General features: G+C 46.6%; 3 protein-coding genes across 8 annotated transcripts in view; 2 read left to right on the top strand and 1 right to left on the bottom strand.

The window, feature by feature from the left end:
* Nos1ap (nitric oxide synthase 1 adaptor protein) overlaps positions 1 to 4692 on the top strand; it is a 297916-nt gene extending 293224 nt beyond the window's left edge. For all 6 annotated transcript variants that reach the window (XM_078027134.1, XM_078027135.1, XM_040287314.2 and 3 more), the window contains one exon: positions 1372 to 4692. In XM_078027134.1, coding sequence (XP_077883260.1) covers positions 1372 to 1787 — 416 coding nt within the window. In that variant the 3' untranslated portion in view covers positions 1788 to 4692. The remainder of the gene's footprint in view (positions 1 to 1371) is intronic.
* Positions 4693 to 6865: 2173 nt separating this feature from the next.
* C11H1orf226 (chromosome 11 C1orf226 homolog) lies at positions 6866 to 20640 on the top strand. The gene is made up of 3 exons (XM_021720622.3): positions 6866 to 13060; positions 15891 to 16218; positions 17215 to 20640. The coding sequence occupies exons 1-3, from the start codon at positions 12952 to 12954 to the stop codon at positions 17702 to 17704; spliced, it is 927 nt and encodes a 308-aa protein (XP_021576297.2). The 5' UTR covers positions 6866 to 12951; the 3' UTR covers positions 17705 to 20640.
* Spata46 (spermatogenesis associated 46) lies at positions 8210 to 11238 on the bottom strand. The gene is given in 3 exon segments (XM_005340946.5): positions 8210 to 8745; positions 9397 to 9510; positions 11055 to 11238. Coding segments are annotated over 3 exon segments (753 nt in total). The 5' UTR covers positions 11158 to 11238.
* Positions 20641 to 21561: the final 921 nt, after the last annotated feature.

Raw genomic sequence — 21561 nt, 5'->3', positions numbered from 1 at the left:
ACGAAATTGCAGGGCCAGAGCAAACTTTGGGTGCCTTCAAATCCAGCAGCCTGACTTGGCCTTGACTAGGAGTCACTGCCACATGCTCTCTATTTGGTAGGGGCTTAGGCATCCTAAGGCATCCCATTTCTTTCTGAGAGGGCTTTTTCAATCAAAATATATTGAGCACCTAATAGGTGTCATGTTCTCTGTGAATTCTGTGAGAGTCCTCAAACTGTCTAGTAGTTGACTCTCTCTGTATGTATTATATATTTCACAACTCTCCTGCATAGAAAAATCTAACAGTATGTCCACTTAATAGATAAGGAAGCAGAGTAAATAGAGAGACAGCTTTGCTGCTCAGTGGTGGAAGTTGCCCAGCACCTAGCCTGAAGTGCTACCCTCACCCAGGCACCTCCAATCTGGGCTAGGAAGCAGTGAAGGTGGTGCATCACTGTGTCTTCATCTTGGTTGTACTCATGGGTTATATGCATTCTCAGAGTCCATGTTGGCTGCAGAAATATCAACTGATCACCTCTTGTGCCATAAACTGTGATAGCATGTTTTATGTGAGCTCATTTAATCCCTGTGGTGGTAGATGTTGTTATACTCATTTTATAGAAGAGAAAAGAGACTGCTAGAGGTGAAGTAACTAGTTCAAGTTACAGGACTAGCAAGGGGTGGAGCCCAGATTCATTCCCAGGTCTAATTACAAAATTAATGTTTTTCAAACTATATCAGTAATTCCCCCAAACTATCCTATGAGCTTTTTAAAAAATGCGTATTATAGGATCCCCATCAGTAGGTCTAGGGCAGGGCCACAAGTCTGTATTTATTTATTTTTGTGAAGCTAGGGATTATACCCAGAACCTTATAAGTGGTGGGTAAGTACTGTGCCACAGACTTACATCCTCAACGCTTGAGTCTTTATTTTTAAAGGGGCCCAAAGGTATGAGCTATGAGCCCCTGTGCTTCAATATTGTGTAAGCCTCTCTAGATGGTTCAGATTTTTGTTTGTTGAGACCCTGCTCTGTCCTAACTAATGCTGATTTACACGGTTATACTAAAAAAAGTTACTGCATGCTTTTAGTATGGTTCTCTGAACCGGTACTTTTTTCCTTGCCATAAACCCCATTCAAGGCACTCAGTAGCCTTCCCCAAATCCTCACATGGTTCTCATTGCTCTGCGTTTACTGCTCTCAGGAAGCCCCTGCAGCCAAATATCTGATGCTTTGAGGGTGGGAAGAGGAGGTTCCAAATGCTTAGCCCAGCCAGGTGCTGCGTTGTTGGTCAGGGAAGGACCCATGCGCGGGCTCGGACTGTAGGGAAGGACAGCTTCCCAACCAGAACCTCGCCTGACGTTGCATCCCCTCTCCTCTTGTTTCACTACAGTGGGCTCCCAGGACAGCTTGCTGGAGATCACCTTCCGCTCCGGAGCCCTGCCTGTGCTCTGTGATCCTATGACCCCCAAGCCAGAGGACCTGCATTCTCCGCCATTGGGCGCAGGCTTGGCTGACTTTGCCCACCCCGCGGGCAGCCCCTTAGGTAGGCGCGATTGCTTGGTGAAGCTGGAGTGCTTCCGCTTTCTCCCGCCCGAGGACACCCCACACCCTGCGCAGGGCGAGCCGCTCCTGGGTGGCCTGGAGCTCATCAAGTTCCGAGAGTCCGGCATCGCCTCAGAATATGAGTCCAACACGGACGAGAGCGAGGAACGGGATTCGTGGTCCCAGGAAGAGCTGCCGCGCCTGCTGAATGTCCTGCAGAGGCAGGAGCTGGGCGACAGCCTGGATGATGAGATAGCCGTGTAGATGCGGGGCGAGGAGACTGCCAAGGTGGCAGCTGTGGTGTGTGGTCGGGCCATGTCTGTCTGCTGCTGGTAGGGAGATGCCCTGTGAAGGCACACTGCTGTGGATGACACCCAGGGGCCCGGAGAGTGTAAGGCTTCAGAGGAGGATTAGGATTTCACTTTGGAAGGTAATTGGGGGAAGAAATTGGATTCCCAGAGGCAGATCTGCTGTGTCTTTACCTGTGACTAAAGGGTGGTGGGAACAGGGCTTTCCAGAGCCCATAGTTTGGGGAAAGGGTCCCTCTTCAGGACCACCTGGCTGCTGGAAGACCCCCAACCCTACCCATTGCACTATCAGGCTCCTCTGCTTCGTTGTGTGATGCCCCAGTGGTCCTTCCATTCTCCCCACCTCCTTGAACCTGACCATAAAGGGAAGCCACTGGTACCTTCTCAGGTACTTTGGATATCAGGATGCTAAGAGTTGCCTAACCCTTCCCTGACCTTAATGGGAGAGTTCCTTCTCCAAGCCCTTGCTGACATTACAGAGGTTGAATGCTCTGAGCTGCAAGTCAGACTGTTCCTTTCAGTGTGAGCATGGAATTTGGATGTGTCATAAGTCACAGTGAATAAGCTATTAGAGAAAATTGAATCCAAACATTTTCTCTAGCTGAATGTTAGATGTTGCTTCAGAGGGAGCCTGGGACCATTAACATCATTCAGACCCTTGATATGAGAGAGCCCAGGGGGAGGACAGCCTGTTTGCTACCACAGATCCCTTAGGTCTTACTCTTCAGTTTGGAAGCCCTGCCCTGCCTGCCTCCTGCCTGCAGCCCAGCTTGTACAAACAGACGATTGGAAGTGCCCAGTGTTCTGCCTCAGGCTGTGCCAGACAAAGCTTTTGCAGCCACTTTGCCTCTGTGAAAGTCTCAGAGACCCAGAGCCCCTGCCTTACCTCTCACCTCTTCCCTCCACTGGGCAATAGTGGTCAGTTTTTACTGTAAACAAACAAAATGGATGTAAACTGATAGCTGAGAATCACTGCCATTTGGATCAGGGACCATAGCCATGACACCCTGGCCCATCTATCTGTGGGTGCGTGCCTTGAGCACACTTATAAAAGTGCCATGTGCAACACTTATCTTTTACCATCTAGGCCTTGCCTAGGGATCTCCACTTGTAACAGACTGACTAGGCATGCAAGAAAAAGCTCCTTTTGCTCCTGTAAGGCCTTAAGTGGTTGTCAACAGATATTCAGATGCCAGAAAATAGGGCTCAGATATGCTTGAGTCATATTTTGGGGGGAAGAAGTCTTCATCCTGGGCCACAAACTATAGATCAAACTGAAGTATTATTATGGGGCCAACTGATAAGGATATAATTGCCCCAAATGGAGTTCTTCAACTTCAGCTTTACTTTGGAATTTATATAAATGCAAACTCAGCCCTTTCATAAAAGCCGCTGTTGGATTTCTTCTAGATTGGAAAATCCAAATTAAAGGAAATAAACACAGCTTTAAATAGCCCTCCCTGGTGCATGAGGGTGTTAGTGAAAGTAGGATGGGATGGGGTGTGTGTGTGTGTGTGTGTGTGTGTGTGTGTGTGTGTGTGTGTGTACTGACTGCAGCCTTGTAAGAAGTAATGGGAGAAAAGCAAAAAGAGATCTCCAGGGATCATCAATAGATTTTTTTTTCATTTCCTAACATGCATCTAGTTGGAGAGTCATGGTTTTATATGTTATATTCTCTAATTAACCATTTAAAGTAGGTCCAGTTATACAGGGAAGGAAGAAACAGGAACATGAGATTTATAAAACTAAAGGAGCAACTGTCAGGAATCCAGTTTGGTTCAGCCTAGCTGGCTTATGAAATCCTAACCCAGGATTCCTTGAGTCTTGGAACTTTGATACCATCAGGATTTTGACCGTAAGAGTAGTAGAAGGTCTTTTTCTCAAGGCCCACTGTCAGTAGCAGGGGCTAAGGATAAAGCCAGAAGCCAATGGAATAGGTGTGTGGACTGTAGATGGAGAATGCTTATATAGAATGGGGTGGGGAAGAATCTTATGAAGGGAAGGGAGAAATGGAGATGAGATTAAATAATTAGAGTAAGTTATCTGTGATGCTGACTTAGGACCCATTCAAGACTTTTACCCTTGGTTGTTTTTTTGTTGTTTTTGTTTTTGTTGGGTTTTTGCCTCTATCTCTCCCTATCCCTGCTTCAGGCCCTTCCTGGGGCATTTATTCATTTGTTGGCACCTTCCCTAGTGTGATTTAAATCTGTGCACACTTGGTTTCTGGAGCTGGAGATGAAGGACAGACCTAGAAGCCTTGAAGTGTCACCACCCACCCACCTTCCCTGGGGCCAACTGGGCAGGAAAGGAAATGTTGCAGACCTGATGGCCCAGCGATGTCTCTCTGTCCTCCTCCCTCCTTGCTTCTTGCTTTGCTAACTCAAATCGACCTTCCTCTTTTTCATCTCTGCCCTATATGAAGGACATGTGGACACCAGGGTCCCCTACATTACTGGTGCCCAGCCCACCCCAGGTGCCAGCAGACTCTTGGGCACACAAGGCTCTCAGAGCTGCAGAGCTAGAAAAGAATTTCTCTGCACAGGATGGACTGTATATGGGGACTAAAAATTATATTCCTTATATTCCTGCTTATATGCTATCTGTAAAACCTCTTTCTAGTCTCACTCCTCTCAACTGATCTTGTTTAGGAGTTGTATGCCTTTATTTACTCTTTGCTTGACTGCTTCCTCCTACTTGCCTATCCTGCCTCCCTCAGCCCTCTATTTCCCAAAACTGTTGTCATTAACTCTGTTGGATCAACTCTCTGGGAAAAGATTCTGTTAATGTAAGTGCACTTACTCCCTGGATGTTGTCACTAGTCTAGTGGCTTTTGCTAAATAAACCTTTCATATTTCTAAAAACTTGTCTTTTCTTGCTGCTTCTATTTCACTTGCTCCTTCTGTCCCTCTCTCCTCCACTCAGTTTCCAAGCCAGGCGGCATCAGCTCTGTGACATGGTTCCCAAAGGTATGGGGTTTAGGAAAAATTCAGTCTCCTGAAGGAGTGGGGGGCGGTGGTGTCCTCTGTTGCAGTTTATATAGAACACCACTAGTCTTAACTGGGAATAATTTGCTCACCAGGGGACATTTGACAAATGTCTGGAAACATTGTTAGCCACGCTAGGGGAAGGATGTTCCTGGCAGGTAGTGGGTGGAAATCAAGGTGAATATCCTGAATATCCTGTGGTACATAGGAGAGAGAGCCCCCTGCAATGAAGAGTTACACTGTGTGGGTGGAAGTGGAGTTGAGTCTCATTTTTGCAGTCCTAGGGGTTAAGCCCAGGCCTCATGTATGCTAGGCAAGTGCTATACCACTTATCCTCAGCCCTTTTTAAACTCTGAGACAGGGTGTCTCTTAAGTTGCCCAGGCTGGCCTTGAACTTATGATCCTCCTGCCACAGCCTCCCCAGTAGCTGGGGTTACAAATGTGTGCCACCATGTCTGGCAAAGGCAGAGCTTTGAATGCATGAAGAATTACTATATCAGATAGTTTCCAATATAGCTAAGATCAAGATTATACAATTTCACTGACCCGCTCACTAAATGTCTGAGGTATGTAGTTGGTAGGAGTCTGAATGGGCCCATACAAGGAGGAAAACAGATTCCTCTCCATAGCTACCTGGAAGTATTATGGCTTCATTGCCACACAGTTCTTTAGAGCAGTCCTGACTCCTGGGAAAGTGAGCTCTCCTGCATGCAGCAGAAATGAAAAGGAGGCACAAAACTGGGGAAGGAAGGAGCATATCAGAAGTGAGCCCCAGAGGCTGGGGTTGTGGCTCAGTGGTAGAGCACTTGCCTAGCATGTGCAAGGCCCTGGGTTCAATCCTCAGCACCACATAAAAATAAATAAACAAAATAAAAGTATTGTGTACAACTAAAAAATAAATATTAAAAACAAAAGAAGTGAGCCCCAGAATCTCACATAACAGCCTTCCCCTTTCTCATTTCTAAGCTCTTTGGCTGGAAATTTTAACCATTTTGAAGGCAGAGTGTTTGTTAGGTCTGATGTTCTGGCAGGTCCAGGCCAGGGGGAAAATGGGGAAGGTCAGAAAAACCAGGTTCACACGCCCTCTGTTCTTTTTTGACTGAGCAAAATGAACTAAGCTTTATTTTCTCATCTGTCAAATGGGTTAGTACATAAAACAATTATCAGAGTAAATGAGATTGTATTTTTAAAGCACCCAGCCAAGGATGTAGCTCAGTGGCAGAGCACTTGTCTGGCATGGGCAAGGCCCTGGGTTCAATCCTCAATATGCTAAGTGATTGAATGAATAAACAAATAAAAGCTAAAGCACCCACCGGGGAGTGCCTGGCAGTCACCCAGGGTACAGTACAGTTTATCTTTTAGTTTCCTAGATCTGAACCTGTGCTGGTCATAGACCACTTTTCCTTTCTTGACTATTTGGTGCTGTGATGCAGAAGCCCTGGAGAAGGGAGCATGAGGTTGGCAGAGGGCAGAAGATTAGGAATCAGTTCCTTTCCTGGTCCAAATAATGGTGAGACTGTGAATGGCCTCCTGGTCCCCTGAATGTGCTTCTCTCTGTACTTGCTAAGGAGTCCCATATCAAGGGGTGACACACATGCGCAGCTACTTATGTACAGAAATCTTCTAGGGCTCAAGTGGCTTTTCTAGTTAGAAACACAAGGTCAGAGTGAGGACTAAAACAATTTTCGTTGTCACTCATCTGGTCCCTAAGGGGCCAGTGTCTTGGGAATGATGTCAAGATTGCCTAGAGACCACTCTGCCCCACTGTGGACAGGTCATGACCCCACAGGTCCTGGCTCCTGAACCTGACAGGTAGACTCCAGACTCTGACTGGGCAGGGTGGGGATAGGACAGGTGAGAAGTAGGAGTGACAGGTGTGGGCCCTGGGGTGGTCTCACAGCATATGAAGCAATAGGAATTTGAGCCCAGCTTCTCTTACTCTGTGAGGAATGAAAAAAACATAGTTGATACTTCAGCAGCACAGTGATAAGCAGGAGCAGCTTTGTTAAAACATAAAGTAAGGCCCCAAGAAGAGGTACTGGGTATTCTCTGCAAGGACAAGGGAGGACTCTCCACACCACCCCCTGGCCCATTTGTTGGGGAGACAAAGACTAAGGAAGATTGGTGCCAGATCCCTGACCAGAAATGTCCCATTATAGTTAGAAGCCCACAGAGTCATCAAGGAACTGAAATAAGAGGAAAATAAGACCTGAGGGGATGTGGGGGGACCAGCAAGCATTTAGCCTTTTTTTTCTCCTTTGAGTCACATAATGAGCAAAATAAATGTTCTTGCTTGCATCCCTGATGCTCTTCTATCTTTCTGGGTCAGATTAGCAGTAAGGTCATGCAGAAATGGAGTAAAGAGTCAGGACTGTCATTGGACACATTCATTGGTATTGGGGGAACAGTATTTTCTCCTTTACCTGCCGTTTTTGGTTGCTGGTTTGGTTTGTTTTGCCTTACTAGAAATTAAACCAAAGTACACTCTACCACTGAGCTTTAGCCCCAATCCTTTTTATATTTTTATTTTTTATCTTTTGACACAGGATCTGGTCTCTCTAAATTGCCCAGGCTGGCCTCTAACTTGGCAATCCTCCTGCCTCAGTTCCCCCAGTTGCTGGGATTACAGGCATGTACTATGACTCCCAGTTTTCCTGCCCCTTTTGATATGATTCAAAATAGCAATGAAAAGATGTACCCAGGGTCAAGGTGCCTCTATTCTTCAGCAAGAGGTGCCCATTCTAAGTGAATGATTGTGGTGAATATTTTGAGGACGGGCCTGGCCTTCTTCATCTCTTTCTGCATTAATTAAGCTCAGGAGTGTTTTATCCCACCCCCTCAGAAGATCTAACATCTAGGAAGCCTGTCAAACTGCAGGGATTCTTCCCCTGCAGACAGGGGAGGATGCCCAAATTCTCCTCCCCAGTATAGAGCAAGGACTGATCTTTTAGGACCAGAAGTCCGGGATCCTAGAACAGAGGTTCTCATGTCTGACCTGCTTTAGTGTCACCTAAAAGACTGGTTAAGGGTGGCTAAGCTCCCACCCTAAAGTTTCTAACACAGTAGGTCTGAGTGGAGCCTGAGAATTTTGTTTCTAACAAATTCCCAGGGGATGCTAAAACTGTTGTCTTGGAGCCTTTCACTTAGAGAACCACTGTCTTGGAGGATAGACCCAAACTTCAGGAATTGTCTTTATTTAAAAGGAGCGGGAAGGGCAGGCTGAGAAATGGGCCTCGTGCTGTTAGGCAACCATTAGAAGAAGGGGTGAGGACTGACTGTACTGGGATGGACTACAGGGTGACCTCAGACTTGACAGAAGACTGTGGCTAACTTTGATTTATTGGCATCTCACTAGAGACATAAATAGGCTTTGTCCCCTATGAACCTGAGGTGTCTAGACAGGCTACTTGAAAGCCTGACAGCTCCCTGAGGAGAGCCTGTCCCCCTGCCGGGCCTTCTGCTCCTTGCCCCAGAGGGTTTTGAGCTTACGGTAGTACACCTTGCAGCTGAAGCCCTCTTTGAAGCCCCCCTTTATGTGGCTCTTGAGGGAGTGGAGGGTAGGGTACATGCGGCAACAGGCTGCACACTTGTAGCCATTTTGCTGGGCCGGCTGCCACCTGGAGACCATTAGGATGTCCTGGGACGTGATGTAGTCCGCGGAGTCCAAGCCATGCCTGGATTTCTTGGTGGACTCTCGGGGGCATGTATTTTCTGGGGAGGAAGATGATGAGCAGATGCTCTCAGCCATGTCCTCAGGAAGGCAGTTGTCCCCCCTGCCCTCATCCCTCTCCACCTCTGGGAAGCCATAGGCCTCCAGGTGGCTCTCTTTATCCGTGCACACAAAGTAACTGTAAGGGGAGAACCAGGGCCGGTAGATGGTGCAGTTCCGCCTTAGCTGCTCCCCATTCTGGGTGTCCCCCAAGGTGCAGTCTGCAAAGGAAAGGGCTGAGTCTGAGCCTTGGGCTGCAGGCAGGGGGACAGTCAAGTTGAGGAGGCTGGAAGCCCTCAGGAGAAGCAGCAAGGCAAGATGACAGGCCGTCAGACATGACCTTGGGTGACTTCCATTCTACCTTGATGGCAGCTTGAGACCAGGTGGGAAACAGGGTGGGAAGAGCAGTGTAAGGGGATTTTTTCCTGCTGCTTTTTTTTTCCTGTTGTTACAAATGGCTATTGGATGTCCAGGCACTAAACTAAGCCTTGCTATCCGATCCTTCTCTCCCGGAGATACTTTGTCCTCTGAGGACTGACCTCGACAGGCAGCCCAGCAGATAGTTAAGCTGGACTTTAACCTCCTGTAGTCCCTTCTTTTGCCACCTCTTCTTGTGAGCATTTTAACAGACTCACTGCCTGTCTTGATCCCTCAACAACTCACTCAGACAGAAACTGATCCACACCAACTTGAGAGTTGGAGAGAAGAAGCAAGAGGCCTCCATAGGCCTATGGGTATCTATCAAAGAGGAAGGAACAGATAGAAGGTAGCACATGGTGATCCAGCTTGCAGACATCCTTCCCTTAGGGGAGCAGCCCCTGTCCGTCTTCAGTTTCCCACATGCCCCCACCCAGAGTTAGAGAAGACCTCACCTGGTGCAGGCACTGTGTTATGTACCCCATGCCGGAGAGCACTGCTTTGATACTGGGATGGCAAGGCCTGAGCTGAGCTGGAAACCTCAGTGGGTACCGCTGCCTTTGTAATATCTGGGTTATAGAAGAAACACTCTGGTGAGCTGAGCAAGGTTGGGAGCCTTCTTCTTGAGTCTCCCTAAGACATACCTATGGTACATCAAGGGATCTCAAAGCTGAAGTCAAACAGTGATCTCTCAAACCCCAAAAGGCATAGCTATTCTGGATGACATCTTGGGAAATTCCAAATGGGTAAGTTTTATTTAAACCTAAGAAAGAACCTCTGGAAAGAGTACATTAAGAGCTGGACACAGTGGTGTACACCTGTAATCCCAGCAACTCGGGAGGCTGAGGCAGGGGAATGGTGAGCTTAAGGCCAGCCTGGGCAACTTAGTGAAACCATGTCTCAAAATAAAAACTAAAAAGGGGTGAGGGATGTGGCTCAGTAGTAGAGTGTCTCTGGTTCAATCCCTAGTACTTCAAGAAAAAAATTTTTTAAAAAAGATGTGGCTCAGATGACACTTCTCTCTCTGGCTCGTCCTGCCCTGTACCTGACCCCACTGTAGTTTATCAGAGAGTGAGCTCTGGTCACAGGCTACATAGCTGTGTTGCATAGTCCCGTTGAGGATGGGAAGCCAGGTTCTTTGGTTGAGACATCTCATGCCCACAGCCAGGGTGGGGTCACATGGGCCTCTGCTGCATGGCATGCATTGGAATGGCTACTAACACTTGGACAAAAAGTGGATCTGCCCCAAATCCTAGGGCAGTAACTGTGCTCAGTTTGGGTGAAAGATTTATAAATGTCATGTATATTAATGGATATTTAGGAGAACTAATCAAGTTTGTCTCAAATTTTTATGTGCTTGGGAACCACCTGGATATCTTGTTAAAAATGCAGATTCTGATGCTGATGTAGTCGGTCAGGGGTGGGGGCCCGAGCTCTACCTTTCTTCCTTTGCAGTACTCAGATGGAACCCAGGGGTGCTCTAACACTGCCATCCCCAGTCCTTTCTTTTATTTTTCTCCCCTACCCCTATTTTTTTTCTTACTTTTTTGAAACAGGGTCTCATTAAATGGCTCAGGATGATCTCAAATATGTGATCCTCAGTTACGGAGATAACAGGCATGCACCATCATGCCTGGCCAGTTCTGCATTTGCAATGGGCTCCTGTGTGATGTTGCTAATGTAGGACTGGGACCTACACTTTGAATAGCAAGTCCTCACAGTGTCCATCTTTATTCCATGATGGGCTTATCAGTTCCCAGCTGCTTAGCCTCCACCTGATGATAGATATGTCTCAATCTTCTCCAGCTTCTTAAATCAGTCAAAACAAATACCTGTTCTTTGTGTAGACAGCTCACCACCTTGAAATTCACTCAGGTTCTAGGGGAAAAATTAGATAACAAGTGTTTCCCCTATTCTTTCCTGATGAAAAAATCATTAAACAGCAGGAATTACTTTTACCTGGAATGTAGCATTTTGAAAAAATGATTTTCTTCTCAGTGTAATTTGGCTTTCTTGCTAAATTTTGGTCCTGTGACATGACCTGGTAGGGTACTTAAGTAAAAGCTTCCTAAAAACCCTACATCTTTGCGGCCCTAGTGACACTAAAGTTTACCTGGTAAACTGGTGGCATGTGAGGGTGTAATGTCAGGAAAAGTGCTCAAGGCAGAGGAAGAGATTCGAAGTCCAGAGATGCTGAGGAGTGAGAAGTTTTCCATATTTTGACCACTGCGGGGTATGACGATCACACGCCTGCTCCCAAGAGGCTGGCCAGGTTGTCCAGACGATAAACATTCTGAGCACAGTTGACATCACAAGGTCACATGATTCCATTCACCAGCTAGGTTATACTTCTGAAAGGTGGATGCAGTCTGTTGTAAGCGAGATTCTTTTTTCTTTTTCCTTTTAATTGCTAAAAAATTTTTACTTGTCATTTCTCTGTGCCCTGCCCTGGCTGAGAATACTCAGAGAGAAGGAAGAATACAGTGGAGATATCATAATGATGTCCTCTGTTGGTCCCCTTTGTTCTTTACTATTGTCCCTTTTCTCTGTTGATTTTGCTATACTCCCCAGCTCTGGGAACCTTTGTTCTCTCTGAATAACTGTCTTGCTTTTCTTCTCCTTTATTTGCCACTGAATATTTTTGTTTCTTCTTTTATCTTTTTGTTTTAGTTTCTGGTTTTTTGGTCTCCATTTTATTTATTGGTTTGTTCATTTGTTTTGGTTTGAGGAATATATTGAATTTTTTTTTGAAATAACTTCAAATTTATATAATTTTTAAAGTCAAAATTGATATAAAGAGCATCTATAGATCCTCTCTAGAGATTTTTCTCTTGCTAACATTTGGCCCTATTTGGTTTATCTTTTCCCTCCCTCATCTTCCCCTCCCTACCTATGTATGTGTACACATAATTTTTTTTTCTGGAGTATTTGAAGGTAAGTTGTGAACATTATGTCCTTTTATACCTAAATACTTTAATGTATTTTTATCCAAAGAATAGCTATTAAGACATTGTTTGAATGGTTGGTGCTCTTTTCTGAATGTGACTAAAACACAAATAGACACCATTTTGTTCATTGTTTTAAGCCAATTTGCTGGTGAGACTATAGGTTCCAAGGAGGCAGGGCTGTCTCTTCTCTCTGCTTTGATTTATCATTTAATAACTTTGTGTACTGGTGGGATGTGGAGTAAGTTTGAAAGATGACTGTGGGACCTTGAAGATAAGCTGAAGTTACCCCATTCCATATTGTCACAACCCGTCCACTAGCTACTTAGCTGTGCTTTAAATCAGCTCCTGTCACAGTGGTGTGGCCTATGAAGGAACATGGCACCTTCAACTTCTGCATGGAGCCCAGAGTGGTCTTTTCAATCTCTGAACATTTGAAGGGCAGTGGGAGAACCTGGTTTTCTTTAATGTTTTTTACCTCCTGGCCTGATTTGGAATTTTAGGACACATTGGGATACAAATTGAAGTTGAGTATTTTGGCATTTTTGAGACACTAGTAATTTCACTTGGGCCATCATGGTGTAAAGCAAGATCATGAGTTTATAAATTGGTATACATGACTCATAATCCCCTCCTCCATCAGCTACCTGGGTGATAGTGTACAAATGCACTGCTGCTTGACTTTTCCATTTTATTAATTTAGACTCTGAGTTGAAGTGGATGAATATCTTTCTGGCTAAAGTCTAGCAATTTCCATACGTGTAAATAAATGTAAATAGCATCATGTGAATGTTGTGTTTCACACCCAGATATAGAATTTCTTTCTGCCTTAACCAATCACATTTCTCTCACTATCAATTAGGAACTGGAGATATACTTAATGTAAAGGGTGCTCAAAATATTGGGGAGGGGAAACTTGGGAAGTTAAATACCTCAGTGCTGTTGGTAGAGTTTTTAAAATATGGCTCTGTTTTGGCTTAGTTATTAAAGTGTCTGTGGGAATGTGGTCATTTTAGGGTTTATTACACTGCTAGTAGCAGGTCCTCTGTCTTGCATGTGCTGTTGATGGTGACCCATACAGCAGGTGACACCCTCAAAGTAGCTGGTCACTACGTAAAATGTGTCTTTCTCTCATTTGTTTCCCACCTGCTTTCCGAGCCCCTTTCTCGGACAGGTAAGATACTCTCTTTCTTGTGGATGACTTATGTCCCCAGATGCCCTCCTCAGCTTGGGTATATGCATGTTGGGGGTTGCTATTGGGAGGGCCACCAGCTGGGATTCTATTGTCTCTTCCTTCCATCACCATTATGTTCACAATCACCAAACCTCTTGTCCTGAGGCAGGAGGGACAGAGTTGCAGGGGTCATTAGAGTCATCAGCAGAAAAGAGGCTGATTGCACATCCCTCAGTTGTGGAGATGGAGGCCCCAGGCAAGCTCACTTGGAAAGAAGGACAGTTTCTCCTGGTCTGACTTCAAGAACCCTCACAGTGACTTTATAGAGGAGTTTCTGGGTGGTTTTTATAAGTGGAAACAGACTTATGAGCAGTTTCCATGTACTGTCAGCTCATCATGCACTTGGTTTTTAAGAATTAATTTAAAAGTCAACATCAATTAAACTACCATTAAATGCCTCCTATCACACAAGGCCCTAAGCCAGGCATTGCAGAAAATGAAAAGTGCTAAAGATACCATAGCCCCACGAAGAACTTACCATTTTATTTTAAAGACAGGTATATTTACCAGAAAGATATAGACAATTGTAAAGAGAGTCTATGACAGGTTATTTTTAAATCACTTAGGAATTCAGTTTTTTTGGTAGACTAGATTTTGAAGGGTAGAGAACAAGAAAGAGGATCCAAATGGTGCCTAATCAAAAAGTTATTTGCTTGTTATAAAGAAATATGTTTTTAAAATAATAATAGCAATTTATACATACTTTACTCATAATTCATAGTTTACAAATCACTCTGACAGGAGGTTTTCGTACTTAAAAAAAATAAATAAATGTGTCTTCACTGGAATTTATTTTAAATCAAAAGGAAACCACCACAGAAAGTTCTGATCCTGGAAATGGTGCAGGGCCCGGAAATGGTGGAGGGCTTACTTTTCCCAGTGTGTTCCACCGAAGCATTTTGTTATGATTCCATAGTGACCCATATATTTTCTGGTTTGGAAAACAATAAATTGTTTAGTTTCCAAATAATCCTTGCTACTTGGCAGAGTACAGGAGTAAGGGAAATGAGAGGGATTTGAGGCACGACAAGTGGATTGTGGTTATTCTCTGTAACCAGGAGTCAAGGGCCCAGCTTGTTGTGGGGTGAGTGGGTATCCTGCTGCTGTGGCAGGTACACACAGACAGCTTGGGCCCTCCATCCCAGGGATGCCATAATCCAAGTTCCCTGGCATGTCCCCTACCCACCACAGTGCTTTCACTTGCACGTACGTCAAGGGCAGTTACAGAGGCCAAGACCATGGGGCTCACATCCTCAGGGAAAGGCCTCCACCCCTCTTCCCATGGCTTTCTCCCTGCCACCCAAAGTCCCTTGGAATATGGCTTATCCAGATAGTTGGGCCTGCTGAAACCTCAAGAAAGAGAAATGTTCCCCCTGACCCAGGACTCCGTAGTACACAGGCAGAGAGAGAACTGCTTCAAGCCCATCTCCAACTGAAGCAAAACTACACTCAAACCTCAGTTATTATCAGGAAAGGCTTCATGGAGGTGTTAACAAGGAGAGTAGCTCTTGGACCAAATGGAACCTGTTCTTCTCCCAGACTGACAAAATATCTGGGGCAATTGACATGGACAACTCAGGTCCCTATTTCAGGGCTCCAGAGAAGGTCTGGCTGCCTTGACTACTGAGGTGGTTTTTTTGAGGTATGGAGAGGATGCCTAAGTGCCAGTGTATGGATAGCCTGGCCTAGAGCCTGAAGGTCCAGCCCTTTCAACAACAAACCTTGGGGCTACCATTTGGCCTTCCAAATTCTCCATCTACAAAATGGATTTTAGGAATTCAATTAAAAAATATTTATTGAGTACAAACTATATACTAGACCCAGTCTAGGCATTGAAGACAAAGATGGATGCTGCATGGCCTCTGTCCTGCAAAAGTTCACAATGCAGTGGGTCTATACCCAGTCCTTCTAGTTCATTGTTCAAGCCAAAGGGAGATCCCCAAGAGAAGGGCCATCTACTAGATATATGTAGGCAGCTGTTCCAAGTTCCAAGGCAGGAGAAAGAGCCCTGAGCTCTGAGTTACAAGTTCTAGTTGTAATCTTGGGCCCTGCTGTTCATTATGAACTGAGCTCCTCCCTCATTTATAAATAGATATCTTCCCATGTTCCCCACATTACACTGTAAGAATTGAGGTGGGGTTTATAAGGATCCTTGAGCTTTACTGCCACTGAGTACCTGTCCCTTTGGTGTGAGCTGGTTCTGATCCACTACTTGACCTCTCTGCTCAGGAGCTGACCTAGTCTTCCAAGACCTAAGGAACTGCTGGCCCATTTTCCGTGGAGAAAATGTGCTAAACATGTGGCTTTAAAGGGAACTTCCAGCACCAAGCCTCGTACTTGCCATCCCTCCACCGGCTTCCGTCCCAGCACCTGAGTCAGAGAGCTCAGCATGTGTTTGTGGCAACGTAAACATGTCACATTTTGTTGCTTCATTCTCATTTTTTTGTTCACTTCAAAGGGCCTGGTGACCCCCAAGGTAGAGGGATCAAACCTTGAGTCAAAGAGGTTTATTTAAAGGAATGTTTGCCTTTTTATGGCTAATGAGTCACTGATTAACTTGGGTAGGACAGAACTGGAATTTCTGGTCCTAGGTCCCATCAAGAAAACTGTACTGGAAAGTCCAAGAGCATCTTTGCTGGCTATTTCTTGTATGTTTCTGAAGCCTTATGGAGTTACAAGTTTGGGGCCTGGTATAAAGCAAGTAAAAGCCCAGTGGTATGGTCCTGCTCATGTCTACTCATCAATTTCTTTCTCCCCTGTTTGTTCCTAGTTGACCACAGCATGTTTGAGAATTTGAACACAGCCCTCACTCCGAAGCTCCAGTCGAGCCGTTCCTTCCCCCACCTGTCCAGACCTGTGGCCCCCAGCTCTGCCACCCTTGGCTCTTCAGAGCCTGGTGGGCCAGGAGTGAGGGTGGGGAGCAGCCAGCACCTCAAGAACCTAGGCAAAGCCGTGGGGGCCAAAGTCAACGACCTCCTGAGGAGAAAGGAGCCCTCAGGCCTCAGCAGCGTGGGTGTGACGGAGATCAACAAGACTGCGGGGGCTCAGCTGTCTGGTGGGGCTGATGGGACATCAGGGGCCTGGCTAGAGGATGAAAGGTGAGTCCCTCCACGTGCCCAGTAGTCCACTTGAATGGGTGGGGACAAGGACAGACTGCAGTGTGTCAGGGGAGAACAGCACTGAGGAAGGGATATGAAATTGTCAAAAGCTGGACGGGGCCATGTTCATGGGAACTGGCCTCTGCCTCCACACGTATAAGGAATGCTTATTGAGCAGCCGTGGTGTCCTCAAGCACTAAATATGCAGACTTTACAGCATCGTTCTACCTAACCCTCGCAGAACTCAGGGAGGCAGGGTAGGTTTTCACTTTGCCAATGACTTGAGTTCAGAATGGTCAAGTGAGTAGCTGGTTAGTTAGTATCTGGCAGAGGTAGATTTGAACCCAAGTATTACCCAGCACCTTCCCAGATGGATCCTGATGCCTGAGAACAATAGGAAAGGAGAAGCCCCCTGTGGCACTCCCATCTTCTACTCTAACCAAGAAGTCCTTTCGGGTCCGGTTTTACATGGATTCATTTGTTTGTTTATTTATTTATATTTCTTACTGGGTACAGCACCCAGAGGTACTCTCCTAATGAGTTACATCCCCAGCGCTTTTTATGTTTTATTTTGAGACAGGGTCTCACTGCATTACTCAGGCTAGCCTCAAACTTGCCATCCTCTTGCCTCAGCTTCTCAAGTAGATAACATTACAGACGTGGACCACCACACCCACCCAGGCCTTGTTTTAAACATGGCTGCTTTGGAAGTAGTGATATACCCTTTATGGGGCTTATTGTGTAGGTTTTTGTGCTGCTCTGAACACTGAATAAGGATAAAACAGGCCAAAAGCTCATTGTTGTTTTGAAATTGCTAAGACCTGCACCCTGAACCCAAATTGGAGCCCAGGGGTGTGAAGCACTTATTCGCCCGAGGGATGAACTCACCCATGTGGGTGAGTTGAAGGTGAAGTTGGAGTTAGAGATGTGAGGGTAGGGTGGACTGCTATCTCACCATTTGTAAAGCATGCATATTTACTGTCATCAATCTTACAGATCAGTCCCTGAGGACTTCCCTCGCCTGGATCCTCCACCTCCCATAACCAGGAAGCGAACCCCTAGGGCCCTGAAGACCACCCAGGACATGCTGATATCATCACAGCCCGTCCTAAGTAGTCTGGAGTATGGGACAGAGCTGTCACCTGGGCAGCCCCAGGACTCCCCTCTCACTGTCCAACCTGTCTCAGCAGATGCTTCACAGCTGGAGGCCACCATGGAAGATAGGGACGAGGTTCTGCCCAATGGTGAAGTTTCCCTATCGGTTCCTGACCTAATTCACAAGGACAGCCAGGATGAATCTAAGTTAAAGGCAACTGAGCACAGAAGAGCCTCCTCCCCAGGCCTCGTTGAGAGGAATGGCCTCAAACTCAGCTTGAGCCCCATCAGCCTGGCCGAGTCCTGGGAGGACAGTAGCCCCCCTCCTCGAGCACGGACCTCCAGCCTTGACAATGAGGGCCCTCACCCAGACCTGCTGTCCTTTGAGTAGCCTGTGATCTTCCTGCCAAGCACCCCTCTTCCCTCTGCTTTCTCTTCCACTGTGCCCAGGGGGCCCTGGCCCTAGCTCTACCATGCCCTTTGGTCTTCCTTGTACAAGGCACCTGCAGAAAGCTGATCTACACACCAGATGTTGCAGGGTTAAAAGTCCACAAGTAATTCTAGTCGAAGAGTCTATCTGCAGAATGGCAAAAGGACTCAGGTGCCATCCTTGATCCTAATTTCTGTAAGCTCCTCTGGGTGTTGATTGTAGCCCAGGGGTACTAGAGCTCTTTCACCCACAAGTTTGTTCCAGCTTCCTACTGAATTATAGGGCTACCAGCTCAGGATGATGGATCTTGCAGGACTTTTCTGTCTCCCATATGCTTCCTGCTCTTCCTCACCCAAGCCCTGGTTCCTCTCTCTCCTCCATCATGGCCCAGAGATCCTTATCTCAGGGGGCAACAAGGCTGGATGAGGAATGATGGGGTTGGCTTGATGATGGGGCCTGTCCTAGAAAGCCACACAACCTGACCATAGCCCAGCCGTGGTTCCTCCTGGTTCCAAGAGATTGCGGGGCCCCTGGTATCTTTCCTCTGTCCCAGGGGGCCAGAGGGGGTGCTTAACCTCTCACTCAAGGTTCTCAAGGTTTTTCCCATCCTTTAGGCACCTGGGAAAATGCTGGGGCTTCCTGCACAGAAATAATAGCCAGGCTTCCTTTGCTATGTGTGTGAAGACAGGGCTAGGCAGGCCCCAGAAGAAGAAGCAGCAGCAGAGCATGTTTTGATTTTGGTTTGAGAGGAGAACCGAGGAGAGTAAGGGTGGTCCTACTAGAAAGGAGAGCAGAGGTGGTAGATAAGGGAGTAAAGCCAAGATAGAGAAGAGTGTGGTTGGGGATCAGAGCAATTTTTCAAGGTCACCCCACAGCCTAGAATGAAGCAGTGCCAGGGTCTCGGTAAGTGTGAGAGCCAGGGTGAAGCATGTGAGAGATTGGGATGCGATCCAAACTGTGGAGGCAAACCTCCTATTAAACCCAAGGTGCTTTGTGCTTTTGAAGTTGCCTGAGTCTCCTGCAGCACCAGGCCTCCCTGGAGGGGCCTCTGACCTGCCCTTCCCTAGTTCTACCCTGATGCCAGGGATGGTCCTCTGCTCCCTCCTTCTGGATCCGTCTAAGGAACAGATAAGTATCCTCAAACCTTCACTTGTTCCTATCCTCCTGGGTTAACCCACTTTTGTATTCCTGTCTCCCACCAGGGGACCTATTGTACTGTCTTCCAAGGGCCAGGAGACCCTGCAGCGAGCTCAGTCTTGGGGGTCTTTGCAGCAAGAAGATAACATCTCTCTCTTTCTCTCTCTTTTTTTGTTTTTTAACAAGGCGAACCTATCTAAAGAGAAGAATGGGAATGGTAGGTCCAGCCAGGGCAGTCTGTGCCTCAGGCCTCTTCCTATCATTCCTGTGCCCTTCCCTTTTCCTTTCATTGTTTGACTTCTCACTCATGAGCTCTGGGATACCTAGGCCTGGCTTCCCAGTTGATCATCACCAAGCCTCTGCTCCTCTTCCTATCACCATATAATACATCCATGTTAACTCCTACAGAACTGGAAGCTTCAGTGGGATTGCTGGATGTAAGCACATTCTTGTTTCTACAATTGTACAGCCTTGCCTCCACCCTCTCACACCCTTCTCTTCTGCCTTCTTTTGCCCCAGAAAGCAAGGCTTTGCAACATACTTCCTGCAAAGTCCTTTTCCTTCCCTGCTTATGAGGGTCCGTGCAGCTGAGTGCCTGCAAGGACGCGGTGGAGTGAGCAGGGCTGTTAGCATACATGAAGGCCCTGCCTTACCCTAAGAACACCTTGGAAGTCAGAAATCCTCAGGAACTAGCATTTGGTTTCCTGTGAGTTTTCCTAAAATGGTTCATAACATCAACCAAAACAGAACGGGGAACGTGGGGGCAGAGACTCTAAACACACACCAGGGAGTAAGCCCAGATTCATCTGAGCTCTCTGTGCAGGAAGCTTGGTTTGCCCCTCTGACAGGAAACTCAGCAAGTGCCTGCAGTCTGGAGCTGCTGCCCTCCAGGGATCGAGTAATGTGGTAACTGTAGTACAAACAGTTCCAGCCCCCACTTGCTTAAGTACTTGTCTCCACTCCAGCTGCTGCTGGAGTCCTGGCCCTCAGACCCAGGATTAGCTACGGGATCCCACCAGGTTGTTCCAGGACCATCACAGGCTTCTTCGGATTTATGTCTGATACTGAGTAAGGTGCCATGGGACCCTGTGCCAATCCCTGGCTGCCTACAGCTCAGCCATTTCCCTGCTCTAGGGGTGACACTGCTACCTAGGAGGCCCTCAAAGATTAAACCTTGTCTTAGACATGGTTGCTCCGGGCTAGGTGTTATCTAGAACTGGTAGGAACAACTTAACTACTAATCCTGCTGAGGGTTTTTTCTCTGGCCAACTCTTCCAGCCAAAGCCCCTCCTGATTTCCTGTCCATCTCCAGTCTTCAGTCACTTTCCTAGATTATAGCATGGCAGCCCCACTACCATAAATCTGTCCTCGTGAGTCCAGTGGAGCTTGGCTTAGCGCAGCCCAGTTCACCCTGTGAGGGCAAGGTACTGGGGAGGAATGAAGGGCTGTCTTCTATATTTGCAAAAGGAAGTTTCTGCTCAGTTCTGTTTATAACTTCATCCTGATCACAAATGAGCTTCCCAAACCTGGCAGGATGGTGTTCCCCTCCTGCACAAAGAGAAACATCTCTGAATATTATGTATGTAGACGACATGAAGACATATGTTCATAGCCCATCCACTTTGAAAAAAAGTTTGGCCCTAGTTTGGAAGAGGAAGAAGATTATAGATCTATTCTGAGTATTTTTAGAGAGTTCATATTTATATTTTTAGAAATTTTTCTGGTAGAAGGAAATTGCACAATAAAAGAATTCAGTTTGGTTTGCTGGCTTTGTTTTTTGCCTCTTGACTAATGGGGAGTAGTGGGTTCCAGGAGGCCGACTAGTCAGGTGGAGAACATTGGCACTTTGTTTTATGAGACTGAAAGAGTAAGGAATACAGAAATGTGGGGAAGATGGCGTCTACTGATGAACCTCCAACCTGAGACCCTTGGGCGGGACAATTTCTCAGGATATGCCATCATCTGTGTCCATGACTGGCTGGCTACTATGAATGTCCAGACACATGACTGCTTCCAGGGCATCTGCATGATGCATATGGGTAAGTCCCTCCTTGAGAGGAAGCTGGAAAGAAATGCAAATGACCATAAGATCATTCTCCAGGTCACTGGTTCTCAATCTAGGGTCCACACCCTACTTCTAACTAAGAATGGGCTGAAGAGTGTATGTGAGGAGTCATCAGTAAATGTCAGCAAAATACCCAGAGCTGTGAACTTAGGCACTTCAGGAAATTGCTCTGGAGGGTTCTCTGGACTGGGACTGCCTTGGTGTTGACCTATGGAGAGAATGTGGCTTGGACAAGAGGTGGTCTAAGCCCCTTCATTTCATCTCCACACCTCAGCCTGAGTCAGATCCAAGGACCCAGAGACTTCACACTGGAGAACTGGCTAGGACTTTAGATTTCTTAAAAGGAAGAAAGTGGAAAAGAAGCAGGAGTAGAAAGGGGTTTTAGTCTGTTCGCAGAAGCCACAGATATTTCCGAAGACAAAAAGATGGGTATTTCTGCCCTGCCATCTCATTTTCTGCCATGACATTGCTATGAGTTGAATCCTACAGTTCAGCCTAAAGTGTGTGTGGGGGGGTCCCCCTTGTCAGGAGTGTCTGTAGCATAAAAACTGTACCTGGTCTTTCTGCATCCAATTCTACTCCTATGCCTTGTTTCTTAGAGGAGGTACAAGAGAGA

The sequence above is a fragment of the Ictidomys tridecemlineatus genome, chromosome 11, assembly GCF_052094955.1.
Source record: "Ictidomys tridecemlineatus isolate mIctTri1 chromosome 11, mIctTri1.hap1, whole genome shotgun sequence".
Lineage (NCBI taxonomy): Eukaryota > Metazoa > Chordata > Mammalia > Rodentia > Sciuridae > Ictidomys > Ictidomys tridecemlineatus.
This window is presented reverse-complemented; position numbering and strand designations above follow the sequence as displayed.